General features: G+C 39.2%; 1 protein-coding gene across 1 annotated transcript in view; it reads right to left on the bottom strand.

The window, feature by feature from the left end:
* LOC122810576 overlaps nucleotides 1-24,634 on the bottom strand; it is a 470,053-nt gene that overhangs the window by 47,274 nt on the left and 398,145 nt on the right. Inside the window, exon 7 of the mRNA XM_044082155.1 lies at nucleotides 23,651-23,752. Within this exon, the coding sequence (XP_043938090.1) occupies nucleotides 23,651-23,752 (102 nt within the window). The remainder of the gene's footprint in view (nucleotides 1-23,650; nucleotides 23,753-24,634) is intronic.

Below are 24,634 nucleotides of genomic sequence, written 5' to 3'. Positions count from 1 at the left end.
GTCAGCAAGGCACTGGATGAGGGTAAGACTGTGCAAACAGTTTACCTCGACTTGGCCAAGGCTTTTGATACAATACCACTCAGGCATTATAGACAAGTTAACTAATTTAGGTGTAATCCCTCTTATCAGCGACTGGATAGCTAATTGGCTCAATGATGGGACCCAGGAGGTCAAAAATAGGTAAGGCTACCTCCAACAAGGAGTCACTTACTAGCAGAATCACCCAGAGGTCTGTACTGGGCCTGCTCCTTTTTAGCATCTATTCCTCTGAAATGGAAGCAAATGCTGAAGGTTTGTGGCCAACTAAGTTTGCATATGATTTCAAGTTGGGGGTTATCATCAACTCCCCTGCAGACAATAGCATTCTGCAAGAAGGTCTACCTCTGACTAACAAATAGTGCCAAACCCATGGTCTTAAACTCAATGCTAAGAAATGCATAATTGCACACTTTGGGAAGTCAACCATCCCAGCTATTTACTATGTTGATAATGAACTCATAAGAGTCGACCCAGTGGTCAGGATCTGGGTATGCTCATAAACAGTAGCCTTATCTTCAACTACCAAGTGACCACAGTGGTGAGGAAATCCTTTTATGCTGTGCAACTTATAAGTAAGGGCGTGGCATTTAGGTCCAAAGAGGTCATTATCCTACTGTACTTCACTCTTATCAGACCAGTCATAGAGTACAATGCTCCCTTTAGTTTGTACCTGACGAGGCATATGCTGAAGCTGGAGTGACCTCAGAGTTCCTTACAAAAAGAATACAAGGAGTAATAAACCTGCCTTATGCAGGGCACGTTAAAACCCTTTCCCTTTACTCAGTCTCCTATAGATTGCTGAAGGGTGATATATGCCTTGCTTACAAGGCATCTGCAAATCCCACACTTATGAATATCCTACATATTTGTAAGTTAAAGAGTACTGGAAATAAAAGGTCTAGGGATGTGAATTTTGTCTGTGACCTAAACAGAACATGCTGTCCATGAACATGCAGAACATGTGTCCCAGAGATTGTCCGTCCTATGGAACAGGCTACCCATCCATGTGAAACTGAGCTTGTCTATTACCCAGTTTAAGTGCAACTTAGACCAGTCCAGTAGATGTGGAATAGGAAACTATCACTGGGCGAGGCACCCATGTCGCTTAGGGACAGAGGTAGCTTATAAATGCCTGGCCCTTAATGTCCTTATTGGATACAGGTTATCATTATTGTTTGGAAAAACATGGCTAGGCTTAGAAAAGCCCCCTGGGTTGTTAGTTGTAAGACTCTATTAATCTATGAATCTATGAATATATCTATCTATCTATAGTTACATGTTTTTCTTCTCAAAGTTTTTTTCTTTATTATATGGATTATACAAATCATTCATGTCCTTTTAAGTCATTCAGAAAATGACTGACTTAAATAATTGGCTTAATTTCTGCTGTCATTCTAATGAGATCCAGTATCTGTCAGCCTGGGATGACATGACTGAAAGACCTCTATGCTTTGCCAGAGATGGTCTTCGTCTGTCCCCCCTGGGATTTCAGCTACTGGCTAAGGCTATTGCCACCCCATAGTGCCTTTTTAGGCAGTGTCTCAAGGACAAAATTCCTGATGTAAAAACTCCATCTAAAAACAACCTCATGGTTATGCTGTTAAATGCTAGGAGCCTTAACAGAAATCTGCACTCACTGGAAGCAGTCCTCACCTTAGAAGACACACACAGACATATGTTCAGTCACAGAGACCTAGTTCAAGGCTGTGGAGAGCACCCCAGCCATACTGGGTTACACCTTCTTTCACATGTTCAGACCTCAAACTGAAGGCATGAAAACTAAATGAGGAAGTGTATCAATATTCATTAAAGATAAATACTCCTCCAGATTGGTTAAACAGTATGATGCCCTGGAGACACTTCAGGTGCAATTAACTGTTGGCAGGACACCTATTCACGTCATTGCCAGCTACAGGACCCCCTCCATGAATCAGAATGCCCACTCTGCCTATTTAGATCTACTTGAGTCTATGAAGATACATCCGAGCACCATAGTTTTGGGTTATTTTAACTATCCATCCATTGACTGGGTAAATTACTCATACTCAGGCTCACTTGCCCAAAGGTTCCTCAACTTTGTTAACTCCAATACCCTGGGCCAGCTGGTTGCCACCCCCATAAGGGCTGCTAATATCCTGGATCTGGTGCGAACCAGTGTAGGACCCCCACTGTGAGATTTTCCCTGGTGAGATCTGACCACAAATCAATTTCATTCAAAGTAACTATCACACCTGACCTCCCCCCCAGCAGCAACTAATCTAAAAATAATTTCAAAGCAGATTAGAACCTCTTACAGAATGGTATAAATAGCTTCACTGCACCTCTCCCTCAGATGGAACTGGCAACTATGCCTAATTCTACACCAGTGCTTTATACAAGCACTTGTATAACTGCATTGATTTGGCCATACCTGATAGGACCAAAACAAGCTGCTCAAGGAAGAGCAAACCTGCTGGGTGGACAACTGTTATTAACAGGCTTTACAATAAGAGGAAGAAATTACTGTCTAAGAGTAAGAGGGAGCAAGCTCTAAACTGGAAACACTCCCTCCTCAGCTTAAACAAGCAAATAAACTTCTTATGAAGTCCTCCAAAGCAAACTATGAATCCAGATTAACTTCCTCAACTAAGGACAGCTATAAGGCATTCTTTAGTTACATATGTAACCAAAAAGGAAAGGCCCAGATTTGTGCCAAACTGGTAGTTAATCATACCATATATACTGAGCCTGTGGACATAGCTAACTGGTTGGCCTACAGCTTCTGTGAAAACTTCACTCCCCTGTCCCCCCACACGTACCCCATGACATCCTTTCCATCTTTCCCCTACCTTGTATCTTTAATGAGCATGTCATAAATGCCCTCTCTAAGGCCAAAAACACAGTATCTATGGGACCTGATAACATCCCAGGCTGTGTCCCATATGGGCTCCAACAAAAATTAGCAACACCATTGGGTACTCTTTTCAATCATAGTCTAAGTACTGGCTTCATTGCAGCTGAATGGAAAACAGCCACTGTTATTCCCTTACACAAAAGTGGTGCTTCCACTGACCCCAGGAACTACAGACCTATTAGCCTGACTAGCCTTGCCTACAAGGCCATGGAGCAAATCATCATGGACCTTATCAACAAAGATCTAGGTAATCTCCAAACACTTGACCCTACTCAGTTAGGTTTTGTCTAAGGCATATCATGCCTGTTAAACCTGGTGGACTTCTTTGAGACAGTCGCCAAGGCCCTGGATGAGGAGAAATCTGTGCTTATAGCCTACCTAGACTTAGCCAAGGCTTTAACACGATCCCCCAGTTGGACATCATTGACAAACTCACCCAGCTATTAAACTTTATATCATTAGATGGGCCACTAGCTGGCTCACTGATAGAACCTATATAGTCAAAACAGGAGAATCCACCTCCAACAGCAGACCTGTAATCAGTGGTGTTCCACAGGGGTCAGTCCTGGGAACTCTACTGTTTGGAATCTATTTCTCCAAAGTACAAGCAAAAACTAAAGGTCTGTGGCTGACAAAGTTTGTTGAGGACTGCAAACTGGGAGCTGTCACAGAATCTTCAAATGATATCAACACTGTACAAGATGGTCCTACACAAACAAATGATTGGTGCCAAATTCATGGCCTTAAACTCAATGAAAAAAATGTATTATCATCCCTTTCAGTAACGGTGATGTTCCTGCTAACTACCACATCAATAACAACACCTTAAGTATGCACTCAGTGGTGTGACACCTGGGCACATAGGTTGACAGCAACCTTACCTTTGACCACCAAGTCTCCACAGTGGTAAGAAGGGCATTCTACATTGCTCATCTCATAAGTAAGGGCATTGCCTCCAAAAAAAAGGTTATAACCTCCCTGTACTCTTCCCTCATCAGGTCACTAATTGAGTACAACGTCCCTTTTGCTATGTACCTTTCCAAGCACTTGCAGCAATTGGAGAGACTGCAAAGGTTCCTCACAAGGAAAATTCAAGGTCTTCAGCATTTGTTTTGTGTGGATCATCTGAAATCACTGTCAATTTATTCTGTTTCATACAGAATACTCAGAGGCAATCTTTGATTCTGCTTTATTGGAAATTCTATGTATCTCTAAGTCAAATGATTCAAGGGTTACTCGCTCTAAAGACCTAACCCTGGTATGCGACATTAATAGAACCTGCTGGAGAGACAGTCTTGTTTGCCAGAGGTTACCACATCTTTGGAACAGACTCTCACTTCATGTCAAACAGAGCAGCTCACTGGCCTCTTCAAATGCAATTTGTACGATTGGATGGGTAACTGTAAATTCACCACTGGGGTTTCACCTGTGTCCCTCTTGGACAGGGGCAATAGATACTGAATGTGGAAATAAGGGTAGAACTTGACTAGGCTTGTAAGGGCCCCAGGGCCATTAGCCTAGTAACGTCCTATGATCCTATGATCCTATAAGTTCCATGACTACATTTGGCACCATGTCATCATCTTTTTTCATATTTTGTAATAGAATGTTAGCTCTTTAGTTCTGAAGAAGTCTCATTTCATGCCAGATAAAATCACTTAGCCTGATTTTTGAAAATAAATCCTGCCTTATTAGATTGAATTTTATGCTGCTGTCTCAATGCATATTGAAGTTATTAGTCATTATAATGTTTTACACAGGGATGGCCTAATCACAGGCTCTGGTAAAAAAAAAAAAGGCCTATTAGACTAACTAGTCTCATACATAAAGCTATGGAGCATATTACCTCATGCCTCATTAATTTGGACATGGAAATTCTCATAATATTGAATCCTCATTAATTCGGCTGTGTTAAAAGGAAGGTCCTGCCTCTTTAGCTACATTTATTTCTGAAAAAGTAACTGATAGTTATGCAGTCCATACAGCATATCTGGACCTGGCCAAAGCCTTTGCCACTATTCCCCATACAGGCATTAGTAACAGACTTGTAAATGTGAATACAAATCCTTATGTTATGCTGTGGACAGCTATCTGGTTCTCTGATATAACTCATATGGTTAGAGTTGCAGGAGCCACTTCTGAAAGCAAAACGTTACCATTGGTGTACCACAGGACTAAGTGCTGGGCCCTCTCTTATTTGGCATTTCTCAGACTTCCAGGCCAACAGTCCTTGCTTATGGTTATCTGTGTTTGTAGATGACTGTAAATTGGGTGTTTTTATTTGATCTTCCACTGACTCAAAATTGCTTGAAGTTGCAGTTGTTGTTGTCGTTTGCCTTTCGGCTTTTTCCCAGTAAGGGGTCACCACAGCGGAACTCCGGTCCACTAATGATTGGCAGTAGATTTTTTTTACGAAACGCCGAGGTGCCAGCTCAATGTTCAACCTTCAATGAAGGCACGCCCATTTATGCACGCATGTCTTTCAAACGCTACCCAACCGTGGGGAGGACATGCAGACTCCACACAGAAGGTACCCCTAAGCCAAGCCGAGAATCGAATGGGAGAACCTCTTGCTGTGAGGTAACAACGCTACCACTGTACAGTTGCAGTAAATCATGTTAATAATTGTTGTAAGGACAATGGACTCATAATTAAATGCGAAAAAAATGTATCATAGTTCATTTTGATAAACAAAGTATTTTCACATACCATAAAGGAGACACACCCCTCCAATCAGACACTGTCATAAGGGACCTAGTCACTCTTGTTAATTCCTTATCATCTAACCATCATGTCAGTGCAGTATTTAAGAAATGCCAAATGTATAACTCAGAATTACTTTGTCTGCTTTGAAAGTATACATTGTCAGTCTCTCACCTTGGTTTGGTATTCTCAAAGGTAAGTTAGTCACTGACTAAAACTCATAGCTAAGGTTACATCTAAATCCTGACTCCAGAGATCAAACCCAATTATTTATGTCCTTCTGTCCATCTGCGTGCACTTTAGACCACGCCAGGCTAACACTTGTCTGACTGAACTGCCTTTAATTGTCTAAGGTTATGATTAATATGTAGAACCAATAAAACTAGTAGAACACATTGTAGCAAAGTGTGGTGGTAACAAAATATACAGATTTGGAAAGCACCCTACTGATTGGCTGACTTGCCTGTGTGATGCATGCATTACTGCATACTTTCATACATGTCACAGGAATCAATCAGTTCAGAAGTGATGTGTGCAGCTTCCTTCTTGTTTTGGGAAATGCTAGCAACTAAATAAAAAACAGAACTGTAGCAATTTTAAATCATGAACATGGTTTGCAATGAACAAATCTGGATACTTGAGACCTATGAATATGATAGCCAAACATCCCATAACTCTTCTGTAAATCACTGTCTAATATCTAGCATGAATGAGCCAGTTCTCAAAGACTAGCTAGTTTAATTACTAATAATATAGGAAAGTATCGCTGCTTTATGCTTCGCTGTTTTTTTACCTGTTTAATATCTCACAGAACTTTACTTCTTGAAATTTATAATTTAATAGGAGTAGGAAAAGGAAGATTTCAAGTCTTTACAAGAAACCAAATGAACACTTTGAGTGCATATTGTGTGTTGGGAGTAAATTTGTAATTATAAGACTCTTTTTCCGTCAGTTGACTCAATGTTCTCAGTTACACTTCTGAATGCACTCGTGCCTTTTCTCTGCCAGCAGTGATTTAATACAGTTTTAATGTGTAGTCAGGTAACTGTATGTGGGCCAAGTTCTTTGATAGTGCCCAAAGGGGCAAACCAGACATTTGTCAACAGTGGCTGTTACAACAAGCAGTCCTCTCTTCTGAAAGTTGAGGCCGAGATCCATTTAACTGATGCATTATGTAGTGTTTTCAAATGTTTGTTGCTAAGCTATGCCTTGTGTTTGGTTTACTAAGTTTAAATGTAAGTGGCTCCTTAGTGTTCCTGGTCATTTATCGACTACTACTACTGTCTGCTTATTGAAAATCTGAATAAAAACACAAGAAATATTTTTCTATAACATTCTTATCTCAGAATAAAGGCATGATAATATGCCTAAGTCATTTTGTCATTGTCAGTTTTTTTAACTCCTATTTCTGAGTAATAAACCAAGGTTCTACTGAAGTGAGAGAAGTCAGATGGTATTTTGTATGCTTTGCTCCGCATTGTGACCATCCATTTCCTGCATGGAATACTGTGCAGCATTCATATTGCTCTCCTGGCTTGTACCCTCAAGATATCTCCAGATCACGACATGGGCTATTTTTACAAGAATGTGTACAGTGCTGTGCAGTATTAACAAAAGGTGCTTCCTCTTTTCTCAGCACCTCTTGTGAAAACATGTGCACAGCCGGTGATGCTGGGTGCTGTTCCTCCTTTAAATGATGTAATCCACTGAGTGGCTCCTGCACTGCTCTGTATAACCACCATACACACAGTCTGTGCACTGTATACTCTTTAAACAGTGTAACCCCCCCCCTTCAAACTTCTTGAAGTGTCTACAGCTGTAGCATACCCAGCTCCGCCCTGATGTGCACCCTGCTGTGCACCCTGCTCCCTGCCATTCCCAGATACAATACCCTGCAATGATTAGTGTTTCAGTCAAATGAATAGTGTGCTAAACTGCTGTTCAGTACACCATTCATTTCACACAGCAGTGCATTGACTGTGGACTGACTAATGTGGCATTGTGTATCTGAATCAGGCTTTGCAGTACTTCAGATAAGACACATTCTATACTATTGCTAGTTCTCAGTATGGAAGCAGCTCTACAAATCATCTTTTGTACCTTTGTGGAAGTATTTGCCTTTGAATCCCTATAACAGCAATCAAAACTTGAAACGGACATAAACTCCTATACATGGACCTGAAATGGCAAGTATTAGTCTTAGTCAGTGTTACACTTAACACAATGTGTACAGGTATTTGTGGGATCCTACCAACATAACAGAAAACACTGACAGATAACTTGTAAAATCCATTTCTTTTCATCTGATAATGCAATTTGCTGATATTCTAAGTTGTCCATTTGCAGGGAGATGATATGGCTACCATCATCCAGTTAATAATCCCATCTTGAACACGATTGGAATTCTGGGAGTCATTTCTCTTCCTCATTCTCCTTATCCAGCATGCTGAATATACACACATCATACTTATGTTAGCAGCAGTAGTTTTATTCTTTGAGGCTCTTTTCGGTGATTTTTTTCTATTGTTCACATGTGGTGCATGTCTTGGACTTTCTACCCATTTTATGATATGATTAAAATTTGTATCAGATACTATAAGGCAACAGTTTTGCAAACATTATAATCCATAGTATTTAAAAATGTTTGCTTTTAACAGAAATTTCTCTAGCTAGCTGAAATACACTGGTAAGTTAGCTATCTTGGAATAATTTGCTTTGTATGCCAGTTTATATATATATATATATATATATATATATATATATATTACTGATCAGATGGCCTATAAAAATTATTCTTTATTTCCTAACTGGACTTTCAGTCCATGCTCTGATGCTCTCTCAGTATTTTTGTACAACCTTTGCCATTTCATATTTGTGTCTTTCAGATGGTGTGGTGTTTAATACTAATTTTTCCTTCTCATTTAAGGTATCATGTTCCAAAGTCATTTTAAATCTTTTATTAATGACTTTAATCAAGAGTCATTTGCTCACAGAAAAAGCAGGAAAGTTAAGTGCTTTATTAGAATAAAAGGTTTTGGTGAATTATCCCTCAATGATTAAATATTCATTCCTATCTCAGGGACTGTATCCATATCACTTCCTCCAGCCAACATTTTATTATCTAAAATCTTATCCTTCCTCTATGCTGCCAATCATTGGTATCCACAATAATCCATTGTTAGTGGATTAAATAACTGCAGCATCTATGACTATAAGGCCATGAAGAAGGGCTAGTATGCCATAGAAAGGTATGCCAAGGCCCTTTATGATTTATAACAAATGGCACACAGTGAGGTAAGATATTCTGTGAAGTCTTTTCCCATTGTGTAGGCATAGTAAAACAAGCAATGAGCACATATGCATATGACCACCTCCAGGACCTTCCTAGAATCATATACTATTCACAAAGTATTCACCACCTTCATATGGGCTGATATCAGTGGGTTATTAATGGAACTCCATTTGCATATAAACAAATGCTGTACTCCCTGTCAGTGCAATTAGTCCTTCCTTCCCTACTGATAGGCTGCTCAGAATACAGACATGAGTAGCATAATACTGCTAAACTAAAAAGATAAAACTTAAAAAAAGAAACAGACTTACTGGCCTTATTGTTTGCCACAGTGCAGACAAACCCACTGCCACAACAATACATCTCCCACTTCCCCATAATGACTTCTCTGAACTCCAGCTAATAGGTGCTCACAGAGCACCAGAGCCCTCTCATTAACACCACATGGTAATTGTGACACACCATGCCTAACGACTGTGAAATTTGTATGAGTCACAATCAGGCATGACAGTGAAACACTGCACAACAAAGAGTATAACTTACTACATAGCTTTTCTGTGCTGTGCTTACAGTGAAACACAGAGATCAAGAATGAACTGAGCACAGTACCATACCCTTCACAGCAGTACATCATGTGCTCCTGTGTGTAGGTTTTTAACTGCATTGCATAGCACGGTTAGGGATAGTGATCCATATCTGTGAATCAGAGTACAGAGCAGCAGTATATCAAAAATAGTGAGCAGCACCCAGTCCATTCCAAGGACTCTCTATGCCAGAATAGTGAACCAAATGTGAGAATGTCAAGGATTACATGCCGAGTCATAAACTGTGGTACCTCAGAGTATTTCTCTCTTTTGTCATAAAATGTCTGAGTTACTATATACAAGTAGCAGGTGGTGTAAAAATAAAACTCTTTAACAGTGCAAGAATAATTTCAAATTCCACTGTTTTCTTGACAACATTACAGTTCTATTTCGGACATTTGTGGCCTATAGTTCAGGTATTGCACCTGTAATAAGGAGTCAATTTGTATACTGTCCTTCCCACCTAAACTGATTGTAGCATCTTCCCCTTGACATCATTTCTGTAAAATCCATTGTAATTTCTATCTTATTAAAGCAAACAGCAAGTATATCACCAACTGACTGTATTTTGCCCTTATTAGATCCATTTCTTTCTTCAGAGAAATAAACTGGTCAAAATAATATTTTATGTTCTTTATGAATTGCAAAACATCTGAAGACAGTCTTACTTTGTTAACTTATCACTGTTTTAAGGACTGTTGTTTGTCTTTTTCCCGGTAAGGGGTCGCCACAGCGAAACTCCGGTCTGCTAATGATTAGCAGTAGATTTTTACAAAATGCCAAGGTGCCAGCTCGACACCCAACCTTCAACAAAGGCACACCCATTTACACATGCATGTCTTTCGAACGCAACCCAACCGCGGGGAGGACACGCAGAGTCTACACAGAAGGCACTCCCAAGCCAAGCCGAGAACTGAACAGGAGAACCTCTTGCTAAGAGGTAACAACACTACCGCTGTACCACCACAGAATCACTGTTTTAAGGACTAAATTTCTTTAATTTCCCATTGCCATTTCAGGTCCATGTATAGGAGTTTATGTCCGTTTCATTACCCAAAGTGATCTTAGAGAATGCACTTATGGTTAGATCAATCTGAAATTATGAGAATGTAAAACAAACTTTCTCTAGAGTTTTGGACAACTTGTCTGGTAAATGTCTGAATATTTTAACTGTTAAGACAAATAAATGATGTCTTCTATTTTTTGCAGTGAACACTTAAAAGAAGAAAAATAACTTTCTTTTGGGAAGATCAAATATCCTGAGAGATATCTATCACACTTTATTACAAGAAGGCACATTTTTAGGTATGTAAGATTCTGATCTGTCATACTACACTCAGCCCTTATTAACTTCTTCAGTATCAAAATAGACACATAACTAGTCCTGCACTGTGGTAAACAGGAACAGAGTCTTGACTAAATGCACTCCAAATTACTTCAGTACAGTTACTGTCTTCAGTAGTGGGCATATCCCTCAGCTGTCCAGATTTTTGCCTTATAATTTTGGTCTGTTCCTTATAAAATTTGTGATTTTCTGGCAAATCATGGAGGACTGAAGTCACTAAATAATGATATACATTTCAGTGTCATATTTCATATTCTTCAAAAAATGCACGCTAACACCAATCATGTTACTCTAGCAACTTTCTAAGTATATAAGAGCAATATTGAAAATCTGTCCCTATTTTGGGCCTTTGTCCCCCCATTATTTTATGATATGTTCAGATTTCTTGAGCTAAGAGCTTGAGAGGTATGGTAGTGGGGAAGTCATCAGGGGAAGCATGAGAGTGAAGCAGCCAATATGTTGACTTAATCATCCCTGGAAGAAAGAGGTTGGCTTGGTCCCTCAATGACAGCTGTATCTGGAGGACAGCACTGGTATAACAGCTCACTGCACAGGGACATGGCATGTATGTACTTATCAAAGGACAACATATTAGGTGTGTGAAAGTGCACACTCGCAATTAACTTTGCATAGCAGTGATTGCACCATGCAGACCAATGTGGAAAGCCAAGTGCAAACATTAAAAAAAAACCTCTCTCTCTCTCACTACACACACACACACACACACACACACACACACACACACACACACACACACACACACACATACCGATAAGATTAATGCCCTCTAGATATGTCTTACAGGTCATGCAGGCATTTTGGGCACCAAAAAATGAACTTTCAGACTTATTAAAATCATGATTACACTTTTAGATAGACCTTTCCCAATATGCTGGGTTAAAAGTGATCTCCAAGTTTTAGGATTATACAACAAGGCAGGGGCCTGGAGAAAGATATATAATCACACAAAGCTACCCTTAGTAATGTGGTGCAGGCAGGCATATTTTGTAATGTTTTATGAACAGCAAGCTTAAGTCAACTGGAGCTCCAACCATATGCTGCAAGCAGTCACACCAATAATTATTTCAGCCTGGTACACCTTGCAGCTTCCAAAAAATAATAATACAGTGAAATTCTTAATGGTATTTTGTTATACATAAATTTCAGTACATGTTTATAATCACCAAGATTGATAGTAGTTGGTTAGGATGGAGTTTTGCAAAAATATTTATACTGATAAACACACAATGCTAGCTTACGTCAAACAAAACTTATACACATATAGTGCTGAGGAATTTATCCATATGTTGTACTTACATACTAGTAGCACAGTAAGGTCTCTTAACATATCCTACATACAAACTAGTCATGCCCCCCCCCCCCCCCCCCCAGCATTTTATGTGCACACATCACTGAAGGGTTCATTTGCAAACAAATGACAAGCATAGTACTTGCCTGCTAGTAAAACTATGAGCTCTGACCTGGCACTCACTGCATACATACATACATACATACAGACATACATGTACTCAACACTGAAGTTTCTCTCCATACATACACAGCATGTACAGTGAGGGCTCTTTCAATACACAGCACATTTTTAAATACTGCTCCAATCTTTATTATCCATGTCTCATTTTTCAGTCCTGCTATCCATCCTGCTTAACATTCCTCATCCATTGCCCCACCTCATCCTGCTCACTCTCACATAGACATGACAGCCATGGCAGAGAGTAGTGAATAACAACACATGGCAGCCATGGAGTTACTTATAATTCTCTACCAAATCTTGGACACACATGCTTTTATGAACTCAAAATGCAGGGAGAACATACCTGCCTGTAAGCATATATCTTTATGTCTTGCAGTGTGCCTAGAACAGTGTCGTGCACCCGCTCTCAACTCAGAAGGAGGCAAGGAGGCTTACAAAGTCATTCATCCTACTTTGTCAGACCCTACAGCACCCAGACCTCCAGTCACACTCATATAACTGCAACATGGTCAAGTACCTTACCCCATGCCACAGGACTAACCACATAGTACTTATTCCCTTACCTGTAATACAAAAGGCTTCCTAAAGATGTAGCAGGAATAATCTCCAGGCACCCAGCAGTTTGAATGTGATGCTCCTCCTACAAAATAACAGAACTAAAAGTGTTCTTTCTTATTTTTATTTAGAGATCCAGAAATCAAAACAATACAAAAGAATAAAATGACAAGGGATCCTTTCACATAATCATATTAATAGTTGCCAACTACAGTTTACTAAAGTATATGTTAATTCACACCAGTCTTCTCCTTTTGGCCAATTGAAATAATTCTTTAAAACATACACTTCTGTTGCCAGGAGTAGATCCCATAAAGTCCTGTGGAATGTTAATGGCACTAATGCGGTCAGCTGTCACAATTTTTAGCTTTGTTTTTTTTTTCAAGGCTATAAAAGATTGTAAGTATGACATTCATGACTCTGTGATCATATAAAAGGTGCCAGAGTTTAGCAGTAACATAAAAAAATCTAAACTCCTGGAAGGAGCCATTAAATGTAAGTGTTAAGTTCATAACTCTGTTGGATTTTACTACTTTTGCCCATATTTTCAAAATAGAATTATTTGGTGACTTGTTTGTTCACCTAGATGAGCAAGAAATTTAGTATGCTGCTTGAAGATAGATGTTGTGTGCTTTAACAAGAAAGATGTATTTTGCAAAAGAGAAATACACTGTATCGAGATCTTAAACAGTTATGTTTCCATGCTGAATCTCTTTCTAATTGCATGCACTTGAAATCAGTGCTGCTTTTAAGGTGCTTATGTGAATGATGTACAAAAAGGCTTGATGTTCAAACAGCTGCAGGTGTCTGACTCACTCATATACTGCTCTAAAAAGAACATATGAAACTTGATAGCTTTGCTGGTTTAAACCCTTGTAGCTTTCAGTATACTGGCTCCAGTGTTTTGATAGAATATGTATTTCTCTGTAATAGATGAGGCTCCCTACAGAAGCTTAGTAATTAAATGCTTATAATAAAATCTTCCTTCAAACACACTGGACCTGAGTGTGATCAGTGATGACACCAAAACATGCGTGGTGGATGTGGATAGAGGAAGAGATCAGTAAAGGAAGCTTACAAGGTTTACTAAAACTGGCCACTAACAAATGAAATGCCAAACAAATTTTTGGAATACAGTAATCTAAGAAAAGGAAGGATGCTGGAGGGGGCAACGCTGAAGTATCTCAGTGTTGCAGAAAGGATTGTTGTAGGCAAAAATGAATCACTACAAATAATGCAAAAGGGCATGTAGCCAAGACTAATAAGAAGCTGGGAGGTATATCTGGGGCTTAGACACAAGAGAAATGTAAGCAATCCTACTGCTCAACACAGCATTGGTGAGTTCACTCCTAGACTACTGTGTCCACTTCTAGATACTCTCTAAGGAACAAAATATTTGACTGGTGAGAGAGTGCAGAGAAAGGTAATGAGGGTGACAGGTGTGATAAATAGGCAGCTGTATGAAGTGAAGCTGGAATTATAGGTGTATGCATTCCTGAGGATGGAAGGAAAAGGGAGAATAAAATATGAGTAATGTGAGTGCTTAAAGGCCAAGCAGAAAGGACTAGATTGAACAGGAAAGGTAGGGGTGGCAAGCAGAAGTTAAACTGACAGATTGGTCCAGGTTTACTGTCAGCATGAACAAATATTACTTCAAAGATAGCATGGTAGACCACTACAATTGTATAACAGAGACCACAGTTTGAGATTATTATAATGTAACAGTTCAAACCAGCATAAGACATGTGAAAGCACTTAAAGGGAAGGAGAGTGGAAATAGTAGCTTCTTGTAGTTAGCTGCAGCATTAAGACATACCGTGTCTTTCTGTCAACTTTTTAATACATTTGTATGTACACAAAGTTCTCTCCACATATCCCACAACAGATGTCATATGTATCAACCTGAAGGACCTCCTCATTCACACAGATAGTAATTATGTAGTTGTAAAAATGAAGATTTCTTCAAAAAAAGTACTTCTATACATGCATACCTCTCAACCTCTTAGCAGAAGAAATCTGGACAAAGCCTGAAATAATAGGAGGAGAAGGGCCCAAAAATAGCAACAAATTTTAACTATTGCTCTTATAAGCTTAGAAAATTGCTAGAAAAAGAGGTTTCATATTAGTATGCATTTTCTGAAGGATATGAACTCTGAAACTCAAATGTATGTCATTATTTAGTGACTTTAGTCCTTGGTGATTTGCCTATAAACCAAAAATTTTATGAGGAACTGACCAAAAACATGAGGTAAAAATCCGGACGTTCTGTGAAAATATGGATAGTTGAGAGGTATGTGTACATGTAACAGTGATGGATTTTTCTCCATACAGAAGACTTAGATATCTGTAACACTAAGAGCTTGACTGCTTTCAAACACACACACACACACACACACACACACACACACACACACACACACACACACACACTCACCAAAGTCTCCATCCAGGAACAAGCGCTTATATACTTGTGATACTGAAGGTTCCTTCAATACGTGCACAGTGCTTATATGCTACCTGCACTAATAACTCTCTTCACACCCACATATGTCGATATGTGACAATGAGTTCTCACTTCACACCCGTGTTTAAACATTTTTAATAATGAAGGCTTCCTCCATAAATTCATATTTTAAATAGCTACAACAAACATCAGTACTGGTCATCAGCAAAATAAGTAAGCATTCTGCCATGGTGCACATAGTAAGGTCTAATATTTATTACTTTTAGCTCCCTATTGAAATGTCGGCACTCGAAATGTGAAGTGCTGACAAGCCAAAAAAAAGTCTGAAAACTCAGGAGAAGAGCTAATTTTGAAAATTTTCTTCACCTTTAAAGTTTTTTTATGTGGGGGGGGCAAGACCTCACCCACACTCCCAAACTTGTATATACCAAATCCAAGATTGCCATACCTTGGAGAAAAGGGAATATTCCAAGAAATGGAATTTTGGACTTAGTATATATAAGTTTGTTTTTCAGCCATTCAGTCTCAGTATTTCAGTACTCACTATAGAGGGTCCAGACATTTCAAATAGTTACCATTACTTACTGTAGTATGGACTTGCAAATGATTTGTAGACCACAGATAAACATCCATCTCTTTTCTGTCCCAGCACTGGTCCACTGTGCCCCTTACTCACATTTTATTTAATTACAACTCACCTTTGGTATTATTTACTAAATAAGAGCCCTTCATTGCACTTCTAGTACTTCTAGTTCACCCTTTTCCCTTAGCATATGAAGGTCTTAACAATTCACATTAAATATTTTTCTTCTTTTTTTGTAGTTTCCTGCTACTAGCATTTTCCAATTTTTTCACTACTTATTTTTCCCCAAGGTTCACATATATGTTTTATTTACTTATTAACTGGGATAGTGAGTAATGTTGCTTATTTCTCCATGTATGCATGCATCATCCATGGTAACATGGCTGCTCTTCCTTCTGAACTATTTTGGCTTATATTTGTTCTTGACTATTTCACTGAATGTAATACTTCTCTACTTTTCATGATGATATTATGTTCCACTATCTTAATAGGATACTTTTACTTTCTTGATGAGAAACTAATAAAAAAGTCCATTCAGTTCAGACTAATAGACTGAACTAGCCAGACACTGAATGACTTATTCTTAAGAAAGTAGTCCTAAAAGTTAGTGATAATGGATAAGAGAGGCACAAAAAACATAATCAATTGCATGGGATATATGGCTGGAGGTATTTGCTTTCCATATTAAAATTTTTTTGATGAAACACCGAATTGGGTGCGTTCCAGACCAGCAGGTTACAGTTTCCAAGTGCGATAGCAAAATAATGAAATAATGAAGTAAGATGCCAAGAATATCAAAAGTTCCACTTTTTATTTTAAGCTCTAAAACTCAGGCTTTTTATCAGCTACACGCCGACTTCTTCAGAAATAACGTAAAACAGTTTAAACTCAACCACATGATTTAAATACAGCCTGTGAAAGTCACCTGATTCACCTCATTCACTCAAACCATTCAACATATTTGATCCCACATTCATAACTCTGATGTAAATGCTCATTTTAAAAACCTTCATATACAATATCAAGTACGCTAGTTATATCGTAACCTGTGTGCACTGATAATAACCAATGCAGATTGACAAAACAATTCTACACTGTGTCATACACCACAAAAATAAAAACATGTTGGTTCACATGGGTTTATGCGTTAAAAATGCAGTGCAAGCCATCTGATAAAACTCGCCCTAACCGGCAATTCAGTTTAAATCACAACTGGTGTATTCATAAACAACATATCGGTCTTGGCCGGTGTAACATTTTGCTGCCATATTAAATATTCATAATTAAATAAATAAGTATAGAATGGTAAACAATCTGATACAACCTACCCTGATCAGCAATTCAATTTAATTCACAACTGACATATTAATGAATAAGCCATATCAATTTTGGCCGATACTACGGCTACTGCCAAGAAAATATTAAATAACGGACTTTACCGGTGTGACACTTTGTTGTCTTGGAATCACTCTTAGGTAGAGATATTATCTCCTCCCCTTATTTAAAGACACAGTACTATGGCTAGAAAGTAAGTAAATAAATGACCATTTCAAAACTGTTAAATACTTTCTCAATAGTAGCAACTGTAAAAATTTTCAAAAGGGCTAACACCCGTTAAACTCATTCCGCTCGTTCCATCTAGGCGAAGAAACCCATCATCTACCCACACAGTAACAGTCAATAAGTATTTGATAATGTTGACAAAAAAATGCTTATCAAACAAATACACATAAAAATAATTTAACTGAAAAACTATTGAAATAATAAATTAATAATTATAAAAAAAACAAAATAACCTACCCATGCTGAACTATTTATAAAACCAAATAAAATCCATTTAGTAACGGTTAGATAGTTTTAAAAATCAAAATCTAATAAAGCAACCAAAACATTCTGTCATGCTGGTAATGAAAATTATTATATAGTTTCCAGCCATAGCATATAGGGCAGTGTGAAAACCTTTATCTATTCAGCTCCTTTAATTTTAAAAGGCATGTTAAAGCCAAAGAGCCATTAATGCCAGGTGTATGACATGCATCCAATCTTAGTTGCCATACCAATTCTCTATATTCCAACAGAAGAGATATAGGACCTCCCCTACCATTGGATTTAACTTGGTCTATAACATAAAACTGAAAGGTGTGATTTGGGTTTTCCAAAATATGTTTGGCTAAGGCATTTTCCTTTTTGCCTTTTCACATGGCATATAAATGTTTATAAATGTGTTCTTGTAATTTTCTGTCAGTTTTCTTGACATAGAACACTAAACAACAAGAACATTGAGCTATATATACCACTTGCGAACTTAGGCAATTGTATCTTCCCCTGCTAAAATATACCAAATCTCTTATTATATGCCTAGAACCCATCTTGATGTGACTACAGTACCGGCACATATTCCATATAAACATGCCATCCCGGGAACTGAATGACAGTGTTTTCCTCTGTAAGATACCATTAAGATTAGAACTCCTTCTAAATACTATTCCTTGTGGGTAGATGATGGGTTTCTTCGCCTAGATGGAACAGGTGGAATGAGTTTAACGGGAGTTAGCCCTTTTGAAAATTTTTACAGTTGCTACTATTGAGAAAGTATTTAACAGTTTTGAAATGGTCATTTATTTACTTACTTTCTAGCCATAGTACTGTGTCTTTAAATAAGGGGAGGAGATAATATCTCTACCTAAGAGTGGTTCCAAGACAGCAAAGTGTCACACCGATAAAGTCCGTTATTTAATATTTTTTTGGCAGTAGCCATAGTATTGGCCAAGATTGATATGGCTTATTCATTAATATGTCAGTTGTGAATTAAATTGAATTGCTGATCAGGGTAAGTTGTATCAGATTGTTTACCATTCTATACTTATTTATTTAATTGTGAATATTTAATATGGCAGCAAAATGTTACACCGGCCAAGACCGATATGTTATTTATGAATACACCAGTTGTGATTTAAACTGAATTGCCGGTTAGGGCGAGTTTTATCAGATGGCTTACAAACTGCATTTTTAGCGAATAAACCCATGTGAACCAACATGTTATTTTTGCGGTGTATGACACCGTGTAGAATTGTTTTGTCAATCTGCATTGGTTATTATCAGTGCACATGGGTTACAATATAACTAGTGCACTTGATATTGTATATGAAGGTTTTTAAAATGAGCATTTACATCAGTTATGAATGCGGGATCAAATATAAGTTGAATGGTTTGAGTGAATGAGATGAACCGGGTGACTTTCAAAGGCTGTATTTAAATCATGTGGTTGAGTTTAAACTGCTTTACGTTATTTCTTAAGAAGTCAGCGTGTAGCTGACGAAAAGCCTGAGTTTTAGAGCTTAAAATAAAAAGTGGAACTTTTGATATTCTTGGCATCTTACTTCATTATTTTGCTATTGCACTTGGAAACTGTAACCTGCTGGTCCGAAACGCACCCAATTTGGTGTTTCATTTTTGATTTTTCAGTTTACTTGGTTTGTGAAAATTTTTTTGATGGTTGACCCATTCAGTCTATTAGTTTTGCATAAACAGGTGTCATTTAGCTCATCTTTGGTGTATTAACCTTATCCTTATCTTGCCTAATGACCTTCCTCAGATTAGCATTCCCCCGGTTGGGGCCTACAGTTTGACCATTTGACAAATATGCACCTCCTGGGTTTATCTGCTGAGTACATATTTCTGGGAGTGCTCTTTAGAATATCATGTTTATCCCTAGACAGATTCTACACATTGTTACTGCTGATCACACTTTATACTATGTCACTATACTTAGTATCTTATAGATGGCTAAGAGGTGACCTGTGCCTGCCATACAATGCTACCTCTGACTCAATACTGATGGACTGGTTGCACATCAACAAGTCAAATGGAATTAGAAATACTCAGTCTAGGTAAATAAACCTCTTCTACAACATCAACAGAACAGTTTGGAGGGACAAGTATATCTTGTAGGGGATACCACTGCTTTGGAACAGACTCCCCATCCACATAAAACAAAGTTCATCCCTATCCATATTCAAGTATGACTTGGATCTGTGGATGGGAAACAGAAAATTTACCCCAGAACTGCCCCCTGTACTACCATTAGACAAAGGCAACTCCTAAATGATTTATCCCATGACTGGGTCCCCTAAAATTATCTATGCTATGATCCCAGTTATTCTCATTAGGGGTATTATGTAATTATCAACCATGGCATGGGTAAGGCCAATCTCTTACCAAATGTGATAGGTCATTTTGAGCCCAAAAAGGGACACTGATTAGGCTTACAATGGCCTGCAATGGCAGCTAGTCTAGTACTTACCTATAAATCTATGAATTTATAAACTAAGTTAAAATTTTTTTTTACTATTTACTTTGAAGCCAGTATCTCTGATCAATGCATGTGGGCATTCTTTTTACATAACGTTTACTTGAAAGCAGAAGGGGATAATAATCCCATCAGTTCTGTTCTTTTAATTGCCTCAACATTCATAAGTTCATAGGTTCATAGGTTGGTACTAGGCTATCGGCCCTAGGGCCTATACACGCCTAGCCATAACAATTGCCTGGCTATTTCTTCCCATACTATTTACTTCTCCTCCATCCTTATTTCCACCCTTAGCCTTTTTTTCACCTCTCCCATACCCTCATGAATGTCTCTTTGGATTTCCACTCCACCACTCCTTCTGCTATTCTTCTTTATGGATCCACGACCCTCACTGTAAAAAATTACTTTTAGAGATCCAGGGAGTAGATAGTCCATACAGTCTGCTACTTGTGCCTCCTCCTGACTTTCTAACTGCTTACCAGTTGCTTAAAACTGCAGTAACCCCTTAGTTATGTTTACTTATTAGTCTGTCTTTGATAGCTATATCATTTCTTCTAACTATGATATATTTGCCATACTGAATCTCATTTGATATAGTTTTGTGTCATTAAGTCCTGGTCATAAGTCTAAGTTTCAATGTTATTAGCTTTATTTTTCATTGTCTTTAACAAGATCATAATTCAGACAAAACAGTGCAACACATAAGGCAAAACTGCACATCGAGTGGCTGTTTGTAGAATGGAGTGATTCAGAGATATAGCATGGTCTTCCAAGGCCACAGAATGCCATATCTGGTATGGTATGTAAATGACTAAAGAATTAGATAAAATGATCAATATTATGATAACAAGGGTAAAGGCAAAAACAAATGAGTGCAAGCAATGTAGCACAGAGATTTAGAAACATATGAAAATTGTGTAATGAACCACAAATGCCAGTGTACATGTATGTCACAAAATCATAGTGAACAGAGAAAGAGAGTGGCAGAGAGCCAGAGGGAGAGAGACTGCACTAACAGGTTAGGGGTGCTAGCAACATTAGCAAAAATGTACATGCTTGAGGCTGTTCTCTCAGCCAGTGGCTGCAAAGGTGCACATCATCACTCTCTGCATCTCCAAAGGATCTGATCATGGATAATATCCCATCACCGCTATGACATGGAAATGGTGGGCTGCTAGCAAGTGAACAGAGACCAAGAGCTGGTACAAATGTGTTGCCATCATATGCAGGCTTGTGGAATGTATTGAATACCCTATTTTTTTTCTTTTTGTGAAATAAACTCTGTTTTTAGCCTAAAAGTTAATTACAACATAACAACAAGCTAAACTAATAACATATTTATAGTGACTTGTCCCATGGAATACCCATTCCTGTGAACACCAAGGTATGTGTAGGACTGAGAATCCTTGCTATAAGGACCTTCCAGTTACCAATAGAGGACATGGAGGGTGTATCCTAGGCATCTGCCTCATGAATACTGCCCCCATTACTTGATGCCATGCTACATTATATGAAGGAGCCTATGTGGCTTCCATGTACTACAGAGGACAAAGCAAATCTATGAAGGTGTTATATGACATAGCCTATTTCAGAGAAGTTCTTGGTGCTATCATCTGCACCAGCATTGCCATCAAAGCCCTCGCTGGGACGCACGCACAACAGTATGTCAGCCAAAAGGGATTACAGTCCATCAACTGCCTGGTGATCTGCAATGTACATTTTATAATATGTAATGTGTCACTGTATCACATAAGCAGTGCTCACTATTCACAGAGATGTCACATTTGCAACTTACATCAGTGATTTCTGCTGGGTAATTTCTCTCAGGAGCATCTTCCTGGTGATATCAGATATGTCCTGTAATCATTGCTAATGTCAACCATATGAAACCTGCAGACAATGTCAGACAATGCATGCAGCACTACAGTATCTCAGATGCAAAACATTATTGAATATGTGTTCCATCTGTTGAAAGCCTGCTTGTACTGCTTAGAAGCATCTGATGATACACACTGCATTATGTTGTGGAAACCTATGGCAAGATATTTCCGTGTGTGAAATGTGACATAACGCTGATATGCAGATGGATACAGCATGGTTTACAAGGTTTGCTATAAGGGGAGAGGCTTTGCCAGAGCCAGCCATGGAGGAAGGACCTGTTGTGCAGATTGTGGATGACCCAGGTGCAGGGGATGACCATTCAAGATGGAGGGAGGCATTGTACACCATGGTATTAGTAAAGAGACTGCATCTGTTTCACAATATTAGGAAAAAATAGATATAAAAAACAGCTGCAACCAGGCTTTGCTATACAGTGCATGGACTGGCCATGCTGTGTATCAGACACAAACTCTCCTGCTAACAGAGCAATGATGCCAGAGCACAGTGGTCATCCTTGGTACAGGCGGGGTGGGCCACAGTGATAGGGATTGTCAAAAGGCAACAGGGGACTAATGATGTAGGAATGTGCTTGTGTTACATGGCCTGGTGAGTGTGGTGATCTTGGAAGTCTGTTCAAGGTGGGGTTGGGGTCTCTAGTTTGGGATCAGTATGAAGAGTTTAATGGTAGCTGGTCAGATGGTTACAGCCCCTGCAGATGTTGCTGCTCTGTGTGTGTTTTTTTCGCTATGTCAGATCCAGCATGTCATCAGTAGCTACATGCACAGCTGTGTACATCCCCATCCACAATGGTATCTTCTTTGAGGAATATAACTAACAAAATGCACAGACAACATGGAGAACTGTGTGTTTTAGGAGCAGGAACTATTGGCAATATCCACTGAATTCACCTCTTATGCATCCATGGTAGGCTGCAGTGCACTTGACACTGGTAGTAGACATGAAGAATGTGACGCTAATGGACTTTGACTGTCCCCTACCCATCCCACTGTGGGGTTCTTCACTGGAGGCAGAAAAGGGATGGCCACATGAATAGTGTTACCCCAGTGTGTGGCAATACATAGGCCCTTGGAGGATATAGAGTCCTCCTGGTGCCTTTCAAAAATGTGACCCAAATAGACACAGCCCTCTCACGTCATTACACTGCCCGTGTTACACACTGACAAGTTGTGCAATGGCTGCAGTGGTATTGTCCTATTCCTGTATGACTGCCCTGCACATCTGTTGAGTAATGGCTATGGAGACACTTAGCTGAGGTGTAGAGTGGGAGACAAAGCATTGTTGGTCACCAACACTTCACCTCTTACTGCCATCCCCATGCTCATTGCAGCTAACACCACCCAATGTTGACTTAGGGGACAAAGACAAGAGTGTGCTATTGGCTGTTGTGTTGTCCAACTGCTGTCCTACACTGCTTACTGGGACTGAGGGGTGGGTTGCACAAACGATGGAACTGTGTCTCTGGAAGGAGAGGATGACAGTGGTTTTCTACCTGAAGACTGTTCAATACTTTGTTGGCCATCATAGCCAGACTCAGATGTTTCCCTAATATCAATCATGTCAATATCCACGGTGAAAGACCCCTTTGAATCACCTGTGAAGGCAGGCAGAAACATACTATTGTATCAAATGCTACTTTATGACAATTTCAAATTCCAGTGTTTCAGCACCTGTAAAATAATATGACATGCAAAGAATATAGGTCCATGTACTTTGTGCAGACTTGCATAGCAGCTGAAGCCCTGAAGTGTCTGTAAGGATGATATAACCATATTCACTGTGTGATATGTGTAAGGGTTTATGCACCTGAGGCATCATCCATAGACACTCATGGTGGTGGGTGAAATTCTGTTGAAACGTTAAGTCCTTCATGGGGCAAGAGGGTACTAGACTATAACACCTGTCAGAGATGCTAGAAAGTCCTCCATGTCACAAAGTGATGTCTATGTAGGTACCTCCCAACCATGGCTATCCTCTCCCATGTAAGGCAGGTTGCTTTGCTGTTGGCATGATGGATCATGATGGTGATCTTACAGAGCACATGATGTGGTGATCTGTTTTGGTCACCAACAGTATTTACATCCATAACACGGCCCCTCTTACAAGTTGTGGTAGGCCCAGTTGTCCTTGTCAGTTAGGAGGCTCTGCCCGCTGCATTCAAAGATGGCCTGCAGTAGGATGACAGTCTCTGCCTGGGAGAACACCTCCATTGCTTAATGTTCTTTTTGGGGCCATCTTGGTCTATAAATGTAAAAACTTATATATGTAAATGGTTAGTCAGTGATGTCTGCCGCAGTCACATTACTGGCTCCCACCCCACAGTCCACAGTGAGGAGAGGCTGAACAACACCTGACACACCCAGAGGCAAAGGCCACCTCAGAACATTGCAGCCATGGAGTAGCTGCCTGTAGCCAGTTGCAGGTTTGCCTGTACCACACTACACAGTGCATGGAGTACCTGTGAAACTTACAGTGG

This window comes from Protopterus annectens, chromosome 9.part0, assembly GCF_019279795.1.
Source record: "Protopterus annectens isolate FY-2018-M chromosome 9.part0, PAN1.0, whole genome shotgun sequence".
NCBI lineage: Eukaryota > Metazoa > Chordata > Ceratodontiformes > Protopteridae > Protopterus > Protopterus annectens.
This window is presented reverse-complemented; position numbering and strand designations above follow the sequence as displayed.